This window comes from Taeniopygia guttata, chromosome Z (genome assembly GCF_048771995.1).
Source record: "Taeniopygia guttata chromosome Z, bTaeGut7.mat, whole genome shotgun sequence".
In the NCBI taxonomy this organism is placed as follows: Eukaryota; Metazoa; Chordata; class Aves; order Passeriformes; family Estrildidae; genus Taeniopygia; species Taeniopygia guttata.
Genome location: NC_133063.1, coordinates 22,596,875 through 22,610,032, shown reverse-complemented (window position 1 = coordinate 22,610,032; position 13,158 = coordinate 22,596,875). Strand labels below are relative to the sequence as shown.

Genomic DNA, 13,158 nt, shown 5'->3' with positions numbered 1-13,158 from the left:
CTGTGGTTCGAGCTAAGCGGGAGCCATAAGATTTGTCAGCAGAAAAGTTATATAAGACGTAGAAATGTAAGGACAAATAGAACAATGGTCTGTGTATTAACCCTTGGATAGAATGACTCCCTAAGCTACAGAGAAGTGTATCTAGCAAGATATTAGGAAGTTCTAAGATTAATAATGGAGCTCTGTGCATTGTATCCTAAGGCTTACAAGCAGGTATTGTATTCAAAATAAGCAAGCATTGTTTTAACAAAAGGTACGTGTGTTTATAGTAGTTGGAAGGAACTACTGTCAATATGCTTCTGCTTTGTGTGATTGGTCAAAAACTTTTCAAGTAAGTTGTAACATTAAGTTCTTTTTCTTCTGCCAGGGATGTGAGCTGCTGGCATCTTCCCATTGTCATAAGCATGTAATGAGACTGATGCTGGAAAATAAACAGCTCGAGATGTGTTCCTCAGCAGTCCCATCCTGTTTGTGATTTGTACATAGACCTCTGGCTGGCAAAAGCATATAGATTTCAATTACATAGATGATAAATTAGTAAGTATTATTTCATACATTTTGATTTATTTTGATTTCATATGGATTTCTATATTTTCATTTCATATAGATTTGATATATTCCTCCAACTTGGGAGATGTTCTGCTTTCCAAAGGCTTCTGCCCACACAGCAGTCAGCCCTGAGTCTGTGCATGCACACCCACCCACTGTCCTTGCTCTTCTCAGCATCTCGGGGCTGCTGTTTGCACAGAATTGGGATGAATTTAACTCGACAGACCCACAAGTGGGGTGTCCAGCTTGTCAGGAACACTCATGTGGCAGGGCACAACAGAGAGCTCTCAAATCACATTATCACAGGTCCTTTCATTCCTGCTGGGCACTGAGGAACTCCTAAAAGCAGCAGAGACACAGAAAAGAGGTGGAAAAAATTGGCATCAGGCTACTGCTGGTATCCTCATGGAGGAAAATCTGTTGGGTTTCTTAAGGTTGTAGCTATCCAAAAACTAGAAAAACTGCTCAGCACCAATTTGGAATGGTTTTCTTGACTTGGCAATACTGGGGTGTTAACAGTGGACTCTGTCCTTGGTTCAAATCACCTGTCCTCACCTGCAGACAAAAGCACCACCACCAGCAGAAGCTACATCAGTCAATTTTCTCAAAAAGCTGTTTTGAATTTGTGAAAGGAAAGGAAAACATGATGGACCCCGTGGATTAATGACAAGACTCTGAGCAACAGTTCCAAAGCAAAGGGCAGCAGGTTCTCTCTGGGACACTCCTTGTGCCCCAAGGTAGCCGGGCTGCCCTGGCTGCCCAGGGCCCTGCGCTCCGTGGGCTCTGCAGAGCTGCACAGCGGGGAGGCAGCTTCGGGCACCTCAGCCCCTGGGCAGGAGTGGCTTCTTGGTCTGGACAGCTCCCTGTGGGCAAATGCAGGGTGCTGGCCTTCTGCTCTTGGCCCTAGCCCGGCCTTGCAGGGCTAATCCTCTTCCCTGTCTCAAATGTCCCAAAGACAGACTTGTTTGTTTCCAGCCCTGCACAGCACTGATTGCACCACAAAATACTGAAGGACTGAGGCCTGAGCAACAGGCCCTGGCTGAAGCCTCAACAACAGGACCTGAGCCAAAGCTGCCCTCTAGGTGATCTTTCCAGCCAAGCGTTCTATGTATCTGCTCCTTAACCAAAAAGGAGCAATCAAAAGGATTGATGCATTCATTCATTGGTGAAACACGGCTTCACCTTCTGGCATTAGGAAACTGGATAAGGCCAATCTGGCCTTGGTTCCTCCTTGAGCCCTGAGCAGGCTTGTGGAGAAAACCAAGAGGAGAATGAAATCAGATGACCCCTCAGCAGGAGCTCTGTCACTTTGCTCATCCAGCACTATCAAAGCTGGGCTACTCTCACAATGCGGTCGGAAGCCTTGTGGCCGGCAAAGGTGGAGGCACCATGGGATTTCCCAGTTCCCAGCCGTGGCTTTCCAGGGCTTGGCTGGAACAGCTTCCCCCAGCTGATGTGCTGCTCTGGATGAAGGAAAAAGGATTGGGGTATCTGGTGATGTATCTCTCAATCACTAGAGGCAACCCTTTGTAATAATGCTGAGGTGCATTGTTTAGCTTATCCTTTTATTCCTTTTTTGCACTTTTGCATTACAGTAAATGACACTATTCCTTCAGCTGGTGTGTCTGCATCTCTGACCCTACCAACCATCAAAACACACAGCCACTTTAGCACAAGACTGGCCTACCTGCCAGCCCATCTCTTGGAAAACACCTGGATGGCCCCTGATGGCCACTGTTACGGTGAGCTCCTGGACACCCTTTTTCCCCCCTTTCCTAGGGCCTCTGTGGCTCTGATCAAGATAAGCCCTGGATCCTCCTCCCTGCCCCAATGTGGTTGGCGGGGAGCCAGGAGAGCCCACCCTGTCCAAAACCTATATAGACCCCTGAAACTTCCTGCTCTTTCTCTTTTGCCTTGCTCTCCATGGACACCACAGAATAAAGAGAGCTGTTCCAACACCCTGGGTAAGAGCCTCTTTTGAATACTTTTCCCTCTCCTGCTATTTCCTCCCCTCACAGCCCCATATCTCTGAGCTAGTCGGATTTATTTGGGGGGCTGCGTGGAGGGGGGGAAAACCATAGAAATAACAGGCCACCTCAACAAATGAAATTCCCACTGTGCTTCCTTTTCTGCAGGCAGGTGAGAAAAGGAGCCACCCCCAGCTCTGGACACCTCCAGAAACCAACTGCTTTCAGCAGTCACAACCCTAAAACATCAACCTCCTTCTTTAACCTGCCACTGGGAGCTCCCACCAAGAGGTCTTTGTCCAAGGATAGCCACAGAAGTGCTTGAGGATGGAGCAGTTTGAAACACAGCTCCTTCAGAGTTTAAACCTCCCTTTATCACATGAACACACACTAACCTGTCCCAAAGGGAAAGCAGGCAGGAAAGAGAAGCTCCTCTCCCATAACAGCAAACTCTGTGCTTCCTTCTGCTCCAGCTGGAGAGTGGAGGCCATGGGCTGTTCCTCAGTTTGGGAAGGAACCCTGGGAATTGGCCTGATCTGGGAGGGCAGCAAAGGGAAGTTCCCCAAAAAGTAGGAAAAGATTCTCTGGAAGCAACAGATTATGACAACACTTCTGCAGAAAAATGAAAAAAAAATTGTAAGTGAAGCATTTCAAAAAGTGCCCAGACTGAAATTTGTGCCCCAACACAACAACCCAAGTCTCTGTGGTGTGTCAGGAAGCTCAGGAATGAACCTGCAAGGCTTAGATAAGCATCCTTGATGTCCGTCCCCCAGAGCACAAGCAGCTCCCCAACAAGACTTGAAGACTAAAATACAACACTTCCCTCTCCAGCTCTCCACAAGCAGCCCTAGGGAGTCTCTTCCCATTGCAAGACCTCCTTTGTCAGTCTACAGTGACAAGAGTTGGCTGCAGGAGGCATTTGCATTGGAACTTACCCTAGATGGGGGGAAGAAAAAGAAGAGGTGATTCCTCAGGAAAGAAAAATACAGTGTGGTTTGGGAAGACACAAGCACGACTTTGCTACAACTCTAGGCCAGAAATCCCTTGCATAAAGCAACATCCATCTGTGGGGCAGCACTACAGCTTTGAAGACAATGCTGATAGTATTGCTGGCCCTTCTTGCTGCTGTTGCTGACTCCGCCAGTGATATGCCAATTCTGCCAAAGACAGGCAGACACGGTGAGATAAAACCAGCTAGTCTGCTGAAAAGGAGGCCAAAGGGATGTTTTCTAATCCCCCCTTTTCATCCTTTCCCCAGCCAAGACAGAGCAATGTCCTCTCCCTCTGTAGCCGATGGTGACCCAGGCGCGGGACGCAGCGTGGAGACAGAGCCCGCCGCCGCTCCCAGCGCCCTTGCCAGGGGCTTCCCCTGCCTGCCCAGCCGTGCTGTGCCGTGTTGTGCCGTGCCGAGCCCGGCCAGCCCCGGGAGCCGCCCCGCCCGCGCTGTGCCCGCGGCCCCGGCTCTGCCGCGCTCGTCCCGCCGAGTCCGGCCCGCGCCGGGGCCCGAGCGCAGCGCCCCCCTCAGGCCGCGCGCTGCCTGTGCAGCCGCGGCCGTTGCGCTGTGGCCGTTGTGGCGGCACTCGGCGATCGGCACCATGGCGGAGCTGCCGCTGCCCGCCGGGCTCTGCGCCAGCACCTTCCCCGCCAAGCTGTGGCGCCTGGTGAACAGCCCCCGCGTCCGCTCCGTGCGCTGGGACAGCCGGGCCCAGGGGCTGCTCATCGACCGCTCCCTCTTCGAGCGGGAGCTGCTCAGCCCGGGCGACGCCCAGGGGCCGGCCCCGCGCCCCTTCAGGGCCACGCGGTTCCGCAGCTTCGTGCGCCAGCTCCACCGCTACGGCTTCCGCAGGGTGCCGGGCCGGGCTGGCTCAGCTGCGCCGGGCGATGCCGGGGCCTGGCTCCACTACAGCAACCCCTGCTTTCGCCGCGACCGCCCCGACCTCCTGCTCCGCGTCAGGCGCTGGAGCACGCAAATTGATAAGCACTGGCCTCACTTCACATATGGCAGAGCAATTTGCCGGACGGGCAGGGCGGGCACGCTCGCTTCCAGCCGCTGCCCACGGAGCGGCCGCCGCTGCCGCCCGGCGCCCGCCCTGCGGCTTCCTCCTGCTGCACAGGGAGCGGACGCTGCCGGACGGGCGGGAGCTGCGCAGCCCCCGGCCCGGCCGCTTCCAGCAGCCGCCCGGAGAGCGGCCGCTGCTCGCCTGGCGCCCGCCCAGCGGCTTCCACCTGCTGCACCGGGACCGGCCCTTGCCGGCCCGGTGGGAGGGGCCGAGCCGCTTCCAGGAGCTCTATGGGCAGTGGCCACCGCCCGCCGAGCAGGAGGTGCTTCAGATCCCGCCCTGTGACTTGCTCGGTTTCTGCGGGGAGCCGCTGCTGCCGCTCGCGGGGGCGCAGCCCCGCAGCCGCTTCCAGGACCTCTACGGAGAGCAGCTGCCTCCGGTCGACCGGGAGCTGCTCAGGATGCAGCCCTGCAGCTTCCAGCCTCTCCACAGGGAGCAGCAGCCCCAAGCCTCTGTCCCACAAGGTAGGAAAAGAGCTGTAGCTCCTTGCTTTTCCAAAAGGTCATGAAAAGTTACTGAACTATTTTTCCACAAGGATCTGTCAGCTCTGTCATTCTCGGCCCAAAATTGTCAAGCCTATTAAGCTTATTAGAAAGCCAGAAAGTTCTCTGTCTGGTTTTCCTGTGTGCTTCCTGTGATGTTTGATCCAGGGTAGCAACGGAGATCTGTGTCCCAGAGCCACATTGTGGAGCCTGACCAATGTGTTTGGATTCTTGCAGCTGCCTCGGGCACTTCAGCCCCCAGTGCTCCACCTGGCAGTGCTGCAGCATCAACAGCCTCCAGCTCAGCACAGAAGGCCCCTGGGGAAGAGCAATTGCCACCAGTGGATCTGGGCTTTGCCATAGAGCAAATGATTCAGGAGATCAGGAGGTCCCTGTCTGAAAGGTCTCCCTCTGCTCAGGTAATCCCATTGGAGAGGAAGGGAAGAGGCTGGGCTGAGAGCTTTTCAATGTTGTTACATGGAGAAGGAGAGTAACTTATCCTTGATGTGATCCCAGCAAAATACTGAATGATCTCTAATTTTCTTATTTTCTATTGTTCTTTCAAGGGGAATATTAATGTTGTCCCTGAGTCTTCAGAAGGGGAGCCTGTGGACCGAGCTGCAGCCGAGGAAACTCCATCTGGCACCGAGAGCTGCGGGAACAGTTCTCCAGAGCCTGAGGAGCCTGGTAAGGACAGAGCCCCCATTGGTTTAGAGAGGTGTGAGACGGCTGCTCTGAGGCTGCCTCTGGCAGGAGGGGAGATGAGAAGAGTTGAGTTCTTGTCTGCAGGGTTGGTGCTTCCCGGTGCCTTCAGTTCAAATCCTGCACTGGCACAACCTCCCCGAGCCCTGCCCTCCATGCTTCTGCAGAGGCTCTGACACCAAGTCCTCTGCTGTGGCAAGAGAGCAGGGAATAAGCCTGACCTTGTGGGAGTTGTGTCACCAAGCTGGCTGTCCCAATTTGGTTCATAACTCAGCCATCAGCAGCCTTCAGCCATTTCAGTGAGGACAGTGGTCACTCCTTTACTGGCACTGTCTCTGTTTCAAGCTCTCGTGGGTGCCATTTGCACTGTGAGTGCTGAGACTCTGTCAGGATACTTAAATACTTTATACTGTTCAGTTTTGAACACTTGGAAGGATCCCTGTTCTTTAAAGAGCAGGCTTCAAATTGCCAAGTGAGAGTCTGCCTTTCAGGCCATCTTTTAAAGTCCCTCATGGACGGACAATTGGTGCTCAACAAGGGACACTTGGGCAAAGGCCAGTATTGACTCAGTGTTTCCTTTGCTTCCCAGATCCAGTGTGATTGACTTCCCCAGGAGGGCTGCCCTGTGTGGCTGGAAGAGACAGAGGAAGAGCCTGTGACCATTGGGCAGGTAGAATTCCTCTGTCTCTCGTAATATTAATAGATGCGTATAGTTACATTTATGTATGTAGTTGTATGTCTCGGTTTATATAGTTACATTTATCTATCTAGAGGGTTAGAGATCTGAATAGTTAATTTATTTTTAGTTTTAAGTGTATATATTTATATATTTAGCTGTGCAGTTTTAGTTATAGATGCCCATAGTTGCATTTATACATGTGTATAGTTACATTTACGTGTATGTAGTTACAGTTATAGATAGGCATCTTTATTTTGATGTATGGGAGTTTAGTTACATAGATTGATGCCTGTATAGGTATAGGCCTCTTTTTAACTTCTTCCTCTGCTCTGCTTCCTCCCTCACATCTTGCTTTTCCTCCTGTGCCCCCTGTGTCGCCTCTCCCTGTGCTGGGTCCGAGCTGGAGCCGGGCCGGGCGGAGCAGCAGCTCCAGCCCGGGTGTCCCTGGAGCGGTGGGAGCTGCCACTGGCCCCAGGCCCTGTCCCCTGAGGAGCTGCTGAAGGACGGTGAGAGCGAGGGGGCCGAGGGGGCGGTGACGCTGAAGGGACGGTGACCCTGAGGTGCTGCTGGGGCTGAGGGGTGTGGGGCAGCCGAGGGCGATGGTGGCACTGAGGTGACAGGGAAGTGGCACAGGCGGAGGGCGTGGCGGGTCTAGGGGGACAGGAAGGGTCAGAAGGGACTGAGGGGGTGAGAGGACTGTGAGGGGCTGAAGAAACTGAAGGGGGCTGGGGCTTTGCCGAGAGCATGGCGGGGCTGAGGGGATGGAGGGGCCGGCAGGGAGCACAGAGGGCTCCAGGACTGCAGCTCTGCCAGGCCTTGGAAGCAATTCCAGAGCCTCCACTTTTGCCACAGCTGCAGTAAATCATTGAGGACAGCCGGAGACTGATGGATCCATCAGGGAGAAGCCGCTGGCCAGCAGCAAGAGCAGGGATGGGGGACCTGCTGCTGCCACCCTGGAGAGAGCCCGGGTGAGGCACAGGGCCGGGGAGGCAGGGTGGGGCTGAGGGTGGCGGGGCTGAGGCCGCGGGCACTGCCCGGCGGGGCAGGAGCGGGCCCTGCCCGTGCTGGGGCTGCTCAGCACAGCTGCCCCGGCTGGCACAGGGGCTGTCCTTGGGCAAGGCAGCTGTGCCGGCAGGGCCCGGGAGCTGTGCCGGCTGTGCCGGGCTGCCGGGGCTGGGGGACAGTCCCGCCGCGGCTGCGCTCACCACGGCCTGGCCCGCTCGGCTGCTTTTTCCTTCTCACCCTCCTGGGGAGGCTCTGAGATCTTCTCTTCCCTCATGGAAGTGCAGCTGCTGCCAAGGGAAAGGTCGCCGTACTGACTCAGTGTTCCCTTTGCTTGCCAGCTGTGCCTTCTGCCATCCCTGTCCAGGAGAGCTGCTCTGCACGGGAGGAAGAGGCTTTGGAGATGGGGCAGCTGGGGAGTTCTGTTTAGAGCTATACAGACTTGCACATAGACAGGAATTATTATATAGCTATGTACATATATGTGTTGCTATTTGTATAGGAATATTTCTATATGTCCTTATATTTATGGATGTATGCTAGGTATATATGCACATATATGTTTGTATTTACATATGTGTTTGTATATGTACCTAAGTATACATGTATGTTGTATCTGTTTTTAGTTCTCTAGGTTTAGAGCTGTATAGGTATCTATTTGTATTGATGCAGTTATAGATATATGGCTTTTTAAAATAGGTATATTGGTATTTGTATTGGGGATATATATATTTTTATATGTATATTGATCTATTTCCATCTATTTATTGAGATTTACATATGTATCCAAGTGTATAGCTCTATGTTTGTATTGATGCAGTTGGATAGATATTTAGCTTGGCACAATGATATTTGTATATTTATAGATAGGTTTGGTTTATATATCTATTGATAAATACGTATGTATGTAGTATGTGATGTCTGATCTATATTTACATCTGTAGATTGTTATACATGTATATGTATTTATATATATGTGTGCATATATGTATGTATTTAATTATATTTAAATATGTATGGGGGTATTGTATAACTCTATTGATTGAATTCTTAGTGCAGGGCTTTTTAGAGAAGGAATGAATATTCTTGTATTTCTGTATGGGCTGTACATTTGTAGTAATATGTAATAAATTTAAGTTGTTAGTGAAACACTTAATTGATTTTTGTGTATAGTGAGTTGTTGTAGAAGTTGGCAATAAATGCAAATTTTGTTATCTAAAGTTGGTATTTGTATAGTTTTACCTGGACTGGTTGTAATAATCTAATAAATTCCTGGTTTTAACCTTAATTGAGGTTTGTATAGTTCTGTATTGTCAGTGTGGATGTAGTAATTTTTAATAAATGACGTTTTCCAACTGAAATTGATTCTCATGTATTTGTTGCTCAGCAGTGCAGCTGTAGCAATCTGCAGGAAATGCCATTTGTCAGCTGCACTGGGTGTTTTGTGATTTGTGCTACCCAAAGCAATGAGCAGATGTAAATGCTGGAGGATTTTGGCCATGAAAATCTCTGGCCAAGCCCAGGACTGGCACTCAGGCTGGGCAAGGGAAGCACAGATTTGGGATGGCAGCAGAGCCACATGTTGGCTCAGAACTCACTGCAAAGGCCTGCTGGGAAAACTCCAGGACTCCACTGAGAGTATAACTCCAAGCAGGAGCCACCCTGGCGGCAGAAATAATTCACAATGAAAAAAGAGAGCAAATGTGGCAAAGCAGACGTGGGGATAATCTGTGAGTCTGATAAAATGCTCTCAATCACCGCTGCCTAGGCACATCTGCAAAAATACTTTGTTAAAAACTGAACACCTCCCATGAAATACAGATTTCACTTTCCCCTTTAATTACCTTGCTCTGTGAGTGGAGACACTCTCTCCTTTTCCCTGAGAATGTTTGCCCTTCAGCACCAGACATTAAATCAAAGATTATGTACTACCACTTGGCACCATAAATGAAAACTGCCCTGCCCTCATGACAGTGTTTGCAAAGTCTTCCCTCCTCCTGTCCCCACATCTCAAAAACGGAACCATCCCCTTCCTGTCCAAAGTGTGCCTGAGGTGAGTGAGGGCTCCAGGAGCTCAGGAGGGTGCAAGAGCTCTGCAGGTGGAAGGTTTTGCAAAGCTTCCTGAGCATCAGTAAACTGACTTTGCCAGTCTTCCCCTGGAATATTGTCCTACTCAAGGATGATCTTGGAGGACACTGTGCCTCCAGCTCACTCAAGTAAACTTTGTTTCCTTCAAGACTTGAATAGAGGAAAATTAAAATTGTAATTTTTAGAGAGAAATTTGGGTTTTGATGCAGCTGGGTTTGCTCCATTATTTGCTGTGGGAAGTAGGGTAAAAGCTTTAAATTCCCAGCAGAATTTGATTACCAGCCCACACAGACCTGAATGAGACCCAGGTGTGTTTGCTGCACGCTGGTCCAAGGGAAAATCTGGAACAAGTCCCCTTTTATTGCAGCTGGAGCCTGTCTGTACTGTTGTCTCCAGGGCTGTCTGTGGTAAGACACGGCAATCCAGCCAGAAACGGTGGATATGAGAGTTCCAACAGCAGCCTGCTTCTCCAGAGTGAGGGACGAGGCCAGCCCGAAAGCCTGAAAGGTGTTGTGGGTACTGGAGAAGGCCAGGCTGTCCTTGTGCAGGGATGGCCTTCAAAGGGGACCTCACACCTTGTGCTGCTGACAAAGGACAGCTGGTGGCCTTCCACAAAAAGCTTCTTTTGTCCAGCTCTTTGACATGTTCCAGCCAGCAACAATTCCTGCTGCTCACACCAGCCCCTTTACAAGCAGGAGGAATTTGTGGAAGCAGCCTGACAGCTTGGTGGCAGTGTCCTAGGGTGACATTATGGTGTTTGTATCTCCAATCATGTGTTCTGTTTATGTTTGATAATATGTTCTGTGCTTTCAGAACTGACTCTGAAAGTGAAGGTTTGTTTTGCCTGTTATCAGCTGGTTCACCTCCCCCCATGGTCTGCTGTCTAAAAAAGGCTAGTGCTGGCTGGCTGGCTTTTGCTTGCTTGCTTGCTTGCTTTGCTTGCTTCTGCTTTTGCCTTTGCTTCCTAGTTAGTTTAGCTAAGCAGTCCAATTCTTTCCCTGGACTGTTGCTTTTCCTTTCTTCTTCCTGAATACCATCCAACCTGCTCTGGACTGGGATCTGGGAAACACCAAGGAACACCGGAGCCTGCATTTTGTGATCTGCAGCAACCATCCCCAGTGCTGGAGAGCAATCCCCAGCGTCCAGACCCGGGCGACCACTCCCAGGAAAGACTCTCTGGATTTGTTCATCTCTTAAGAGTGGTGAAAGAGTTTTGTTATCATCTGGTGTTGTTAATTTTTTTGGTGCTGGGGAGTGATTTGTTCGTTAAATAAACAGGTTCTCTTCCATTTCTCTCAGAGAAAATTTTTTCCCAAACCAGGTGGGTGGGGAGGGGCGGTGGGGGCTTGTTTTCTGGGGGCTCCTTCCAGAGGGTTTTCCCCAAATTTGCCCTAAACTAGGACAGGCAGGAGAATAAAATACTCAGCTGAGTGTTATCAACTCTCTGCCAGAGCCTGCATCCTCAGCCCCTTATCTCTTCCAGTTGTCTCAGACATGGAAGAAGCAGCAGGAAATCACTGATCCTGGAAAAGCAGAAGGAGGAGAGGCAGTGGCTGGTCCCTGGAGGCCATGGGAGCAGTGAGAGCCATCCAAAATAGGATCTCTGCTGGGTTGTGGAGATAAGTGACCAGCCACCAATGCTCTGTGTGAGGCTGGGGCCATCTGTGAATGTGAGCATGGAAATCTGACCTTGCAAAACAGAGAAAAAGGGGTCCTTGAGTATTTGCCACAGCTTGGAGGGGCTCTGAGTCACCTGCTTCAGTGGAAGGTGTCCCTGCCCATGGCAGAGGGGTTGGATCTAGAGGGTCTTTAAGGTCCCTTCCAACTCAAGCCCCTCTGTGAGTCTGAATTACAAACCCACGATGACAAAGAGAACACAGCAAACCTGGGTCCCGCTACATTATTGGAGGCTGCCTTAGTCACTTGTGTCACCCGGAGACTGGTTTGTCTCCAAAATGTATCTGGAGAAGTTTTCATGGTCCCACAGTATTTAGGTGTGACTTTCCTGGTTCAGGGCCCCAGAAGATGCCAGAAGAGATTATTTGCAAGCACAGAATTGGTTAAGCTGCCTGTGAACCTGATGGAAGAAGTGTACTCATGTTATTGCAGTGTTTACTGTGTACAGGTGATATTTTTTCCATTTTGAATATGCAATATTCTTCCACAATGTTTGTATATGAATAAATACTGGCTTTAAATCCTAATTCCATCTTCACACAAGGATGTGTAATCCATCAGAAATATTTAACATGGAGCCGTAGTAGCTTTGGGCTTGATGGTATGGGCTGTTTAAAGTGTTTGATGGGGAATGGTAGCTCTAACAAATATCCCTCCTGTTAATTTGGGTCTGTCCTTTATCAACCCTCTTGCATAGAAATCACTTCTTTACAAGCAGAGACAAAATGAAATTCCTTAATACAGATGAGAATTGTACAATTCAGCCTGATTAAAGGGGAAGTTTTTTGTTATTGTGAAAAGACAATCTAGATAACGTGTTTGCTGTGCATCCTGGAGGAGACTTCGCAGTTAAGAATGGAAAGGAAAAAGACATTTCTGTTAAGAAGTGTCTTGAAAGAGCATTCTGTTTTACCAGAAGCAGCTACACTGATACTGACCTCCACAATTATAAATGCACAACAACCACTTCTATTACTTAATCTGGCCATGATTTTTAGCTGCAATTCCAAAATCTCATTAAATATGTTGCTGTGCTTTAAACAAGGAAAGAGAGCAGAAACACCAACATTTCTCATCAGCTTTCTGGGCTGGAAAGACCATTTAATTTATGTTCCCTTAGATGTCAGCTTAAACTCTGATGTGCAAACCTTAGGTCATTGTTGGACCTTATAAACTTCTTTAGCACTGACATAGACGCAAACCTGATATAAAACCCTTTAGGCATCGCAGTGATTTAGAGGGACAGGACTTCACTGTTCCATCACAGAATTTACTTGCCCCTGCAAGTCATTTTGACAGTGGAAGTGAAATCAATGCCTTGCTATCTGGATGCGCTAGGATTTTACTCCTGTCCTGATAGACAACAGGGGAAAATATTTGTTTCTATTATACCCCGACATCTAAATCTTTGGTTTGAGAGCAAAAGGAAAATGTTACTTTAAGAAGTAATTTCTGCCTGGACTATTTGATATAAGGCAAGCTGTGGTCTGCTGGCAAAAGCAGCATTGTCCCTGTGGGTACAAACCCTCCTGAAGGATGGACAGACTGCTGTCACAGGGGCCACATCTGCAGGATGAAAACCCACCGTGCCGTTAACTCGATGCAAACTAAACACAAGTGACACAGCTCTTCATCCTCAGCAAGGACTTGCCTCTGCAGAGATGTTACTGACAGTCTCAGCTCTCGTTTACAAGTGTTGTTAAATTGTCACACAAATCGACCGCCCGTCCCTCTCTTGCCCTTCTTGGCGTCCGCCTGCCGAGCTGCTGCTGAGAAAGGAAGAGGTAGAGTTCTTCAGAGCAAACAGAGACTTTCCAATGGGCAGGAACTTCCTCCTTTCTTTTGTCTTCAGTGACAATAGAAGGGTTTGTCTGCAATCTCTGTGTCAGCAGGGAAATTCTGCTTACCCATCATGTCAAGGATCTGAATAACCTGGATTTTTATTGGTGTAA

At 49.8% G+C, this 13,158-nt stretch overlaps 1 protein-coding gene and 1 long non-coding RNA gene across 2 annotated transcripts; both read left to right on the top strand.

Moving 5' to 3' along the window:
• Positions 1–4,064: 4,064 nt before the first annotated feature.
• On the top strand, positions 4,065–6,360 carry LOC140681990 (uncharacterized). The gene is made up of 4 exons (XM_072922817.1): positions 4,065–5,040; positions 5,296–5,477; positions 5,625–5,745; positions 6,350–6,360. Exons 1-4 carry the CDS (start codon positions 4,398–4,400, stop codon positions 6,358–6,360), a joined length of 957 nt encoding a protein of 318 aa, XP_072778918.1. The 5' UTR covers positions 4,065–4,397.
• Positions 6,361–6,445: 85 nt separating this feature from the next.
• Positions 6,446–8,802, top strand: LOC140681946 (uncharacterized). Its single transcript, XR_012053163.1, has 3 exons — positions 6,446–6,945; positions 7,292–7,407; positions 7,783–8,802. It is a non-coding gene; the product is annotated as an uncharacterized lncRNA (long non-coding RNA).
• The last annotated feature ends 4,356 nt before the right edge of the window (positions 8,803–13,158 follow it).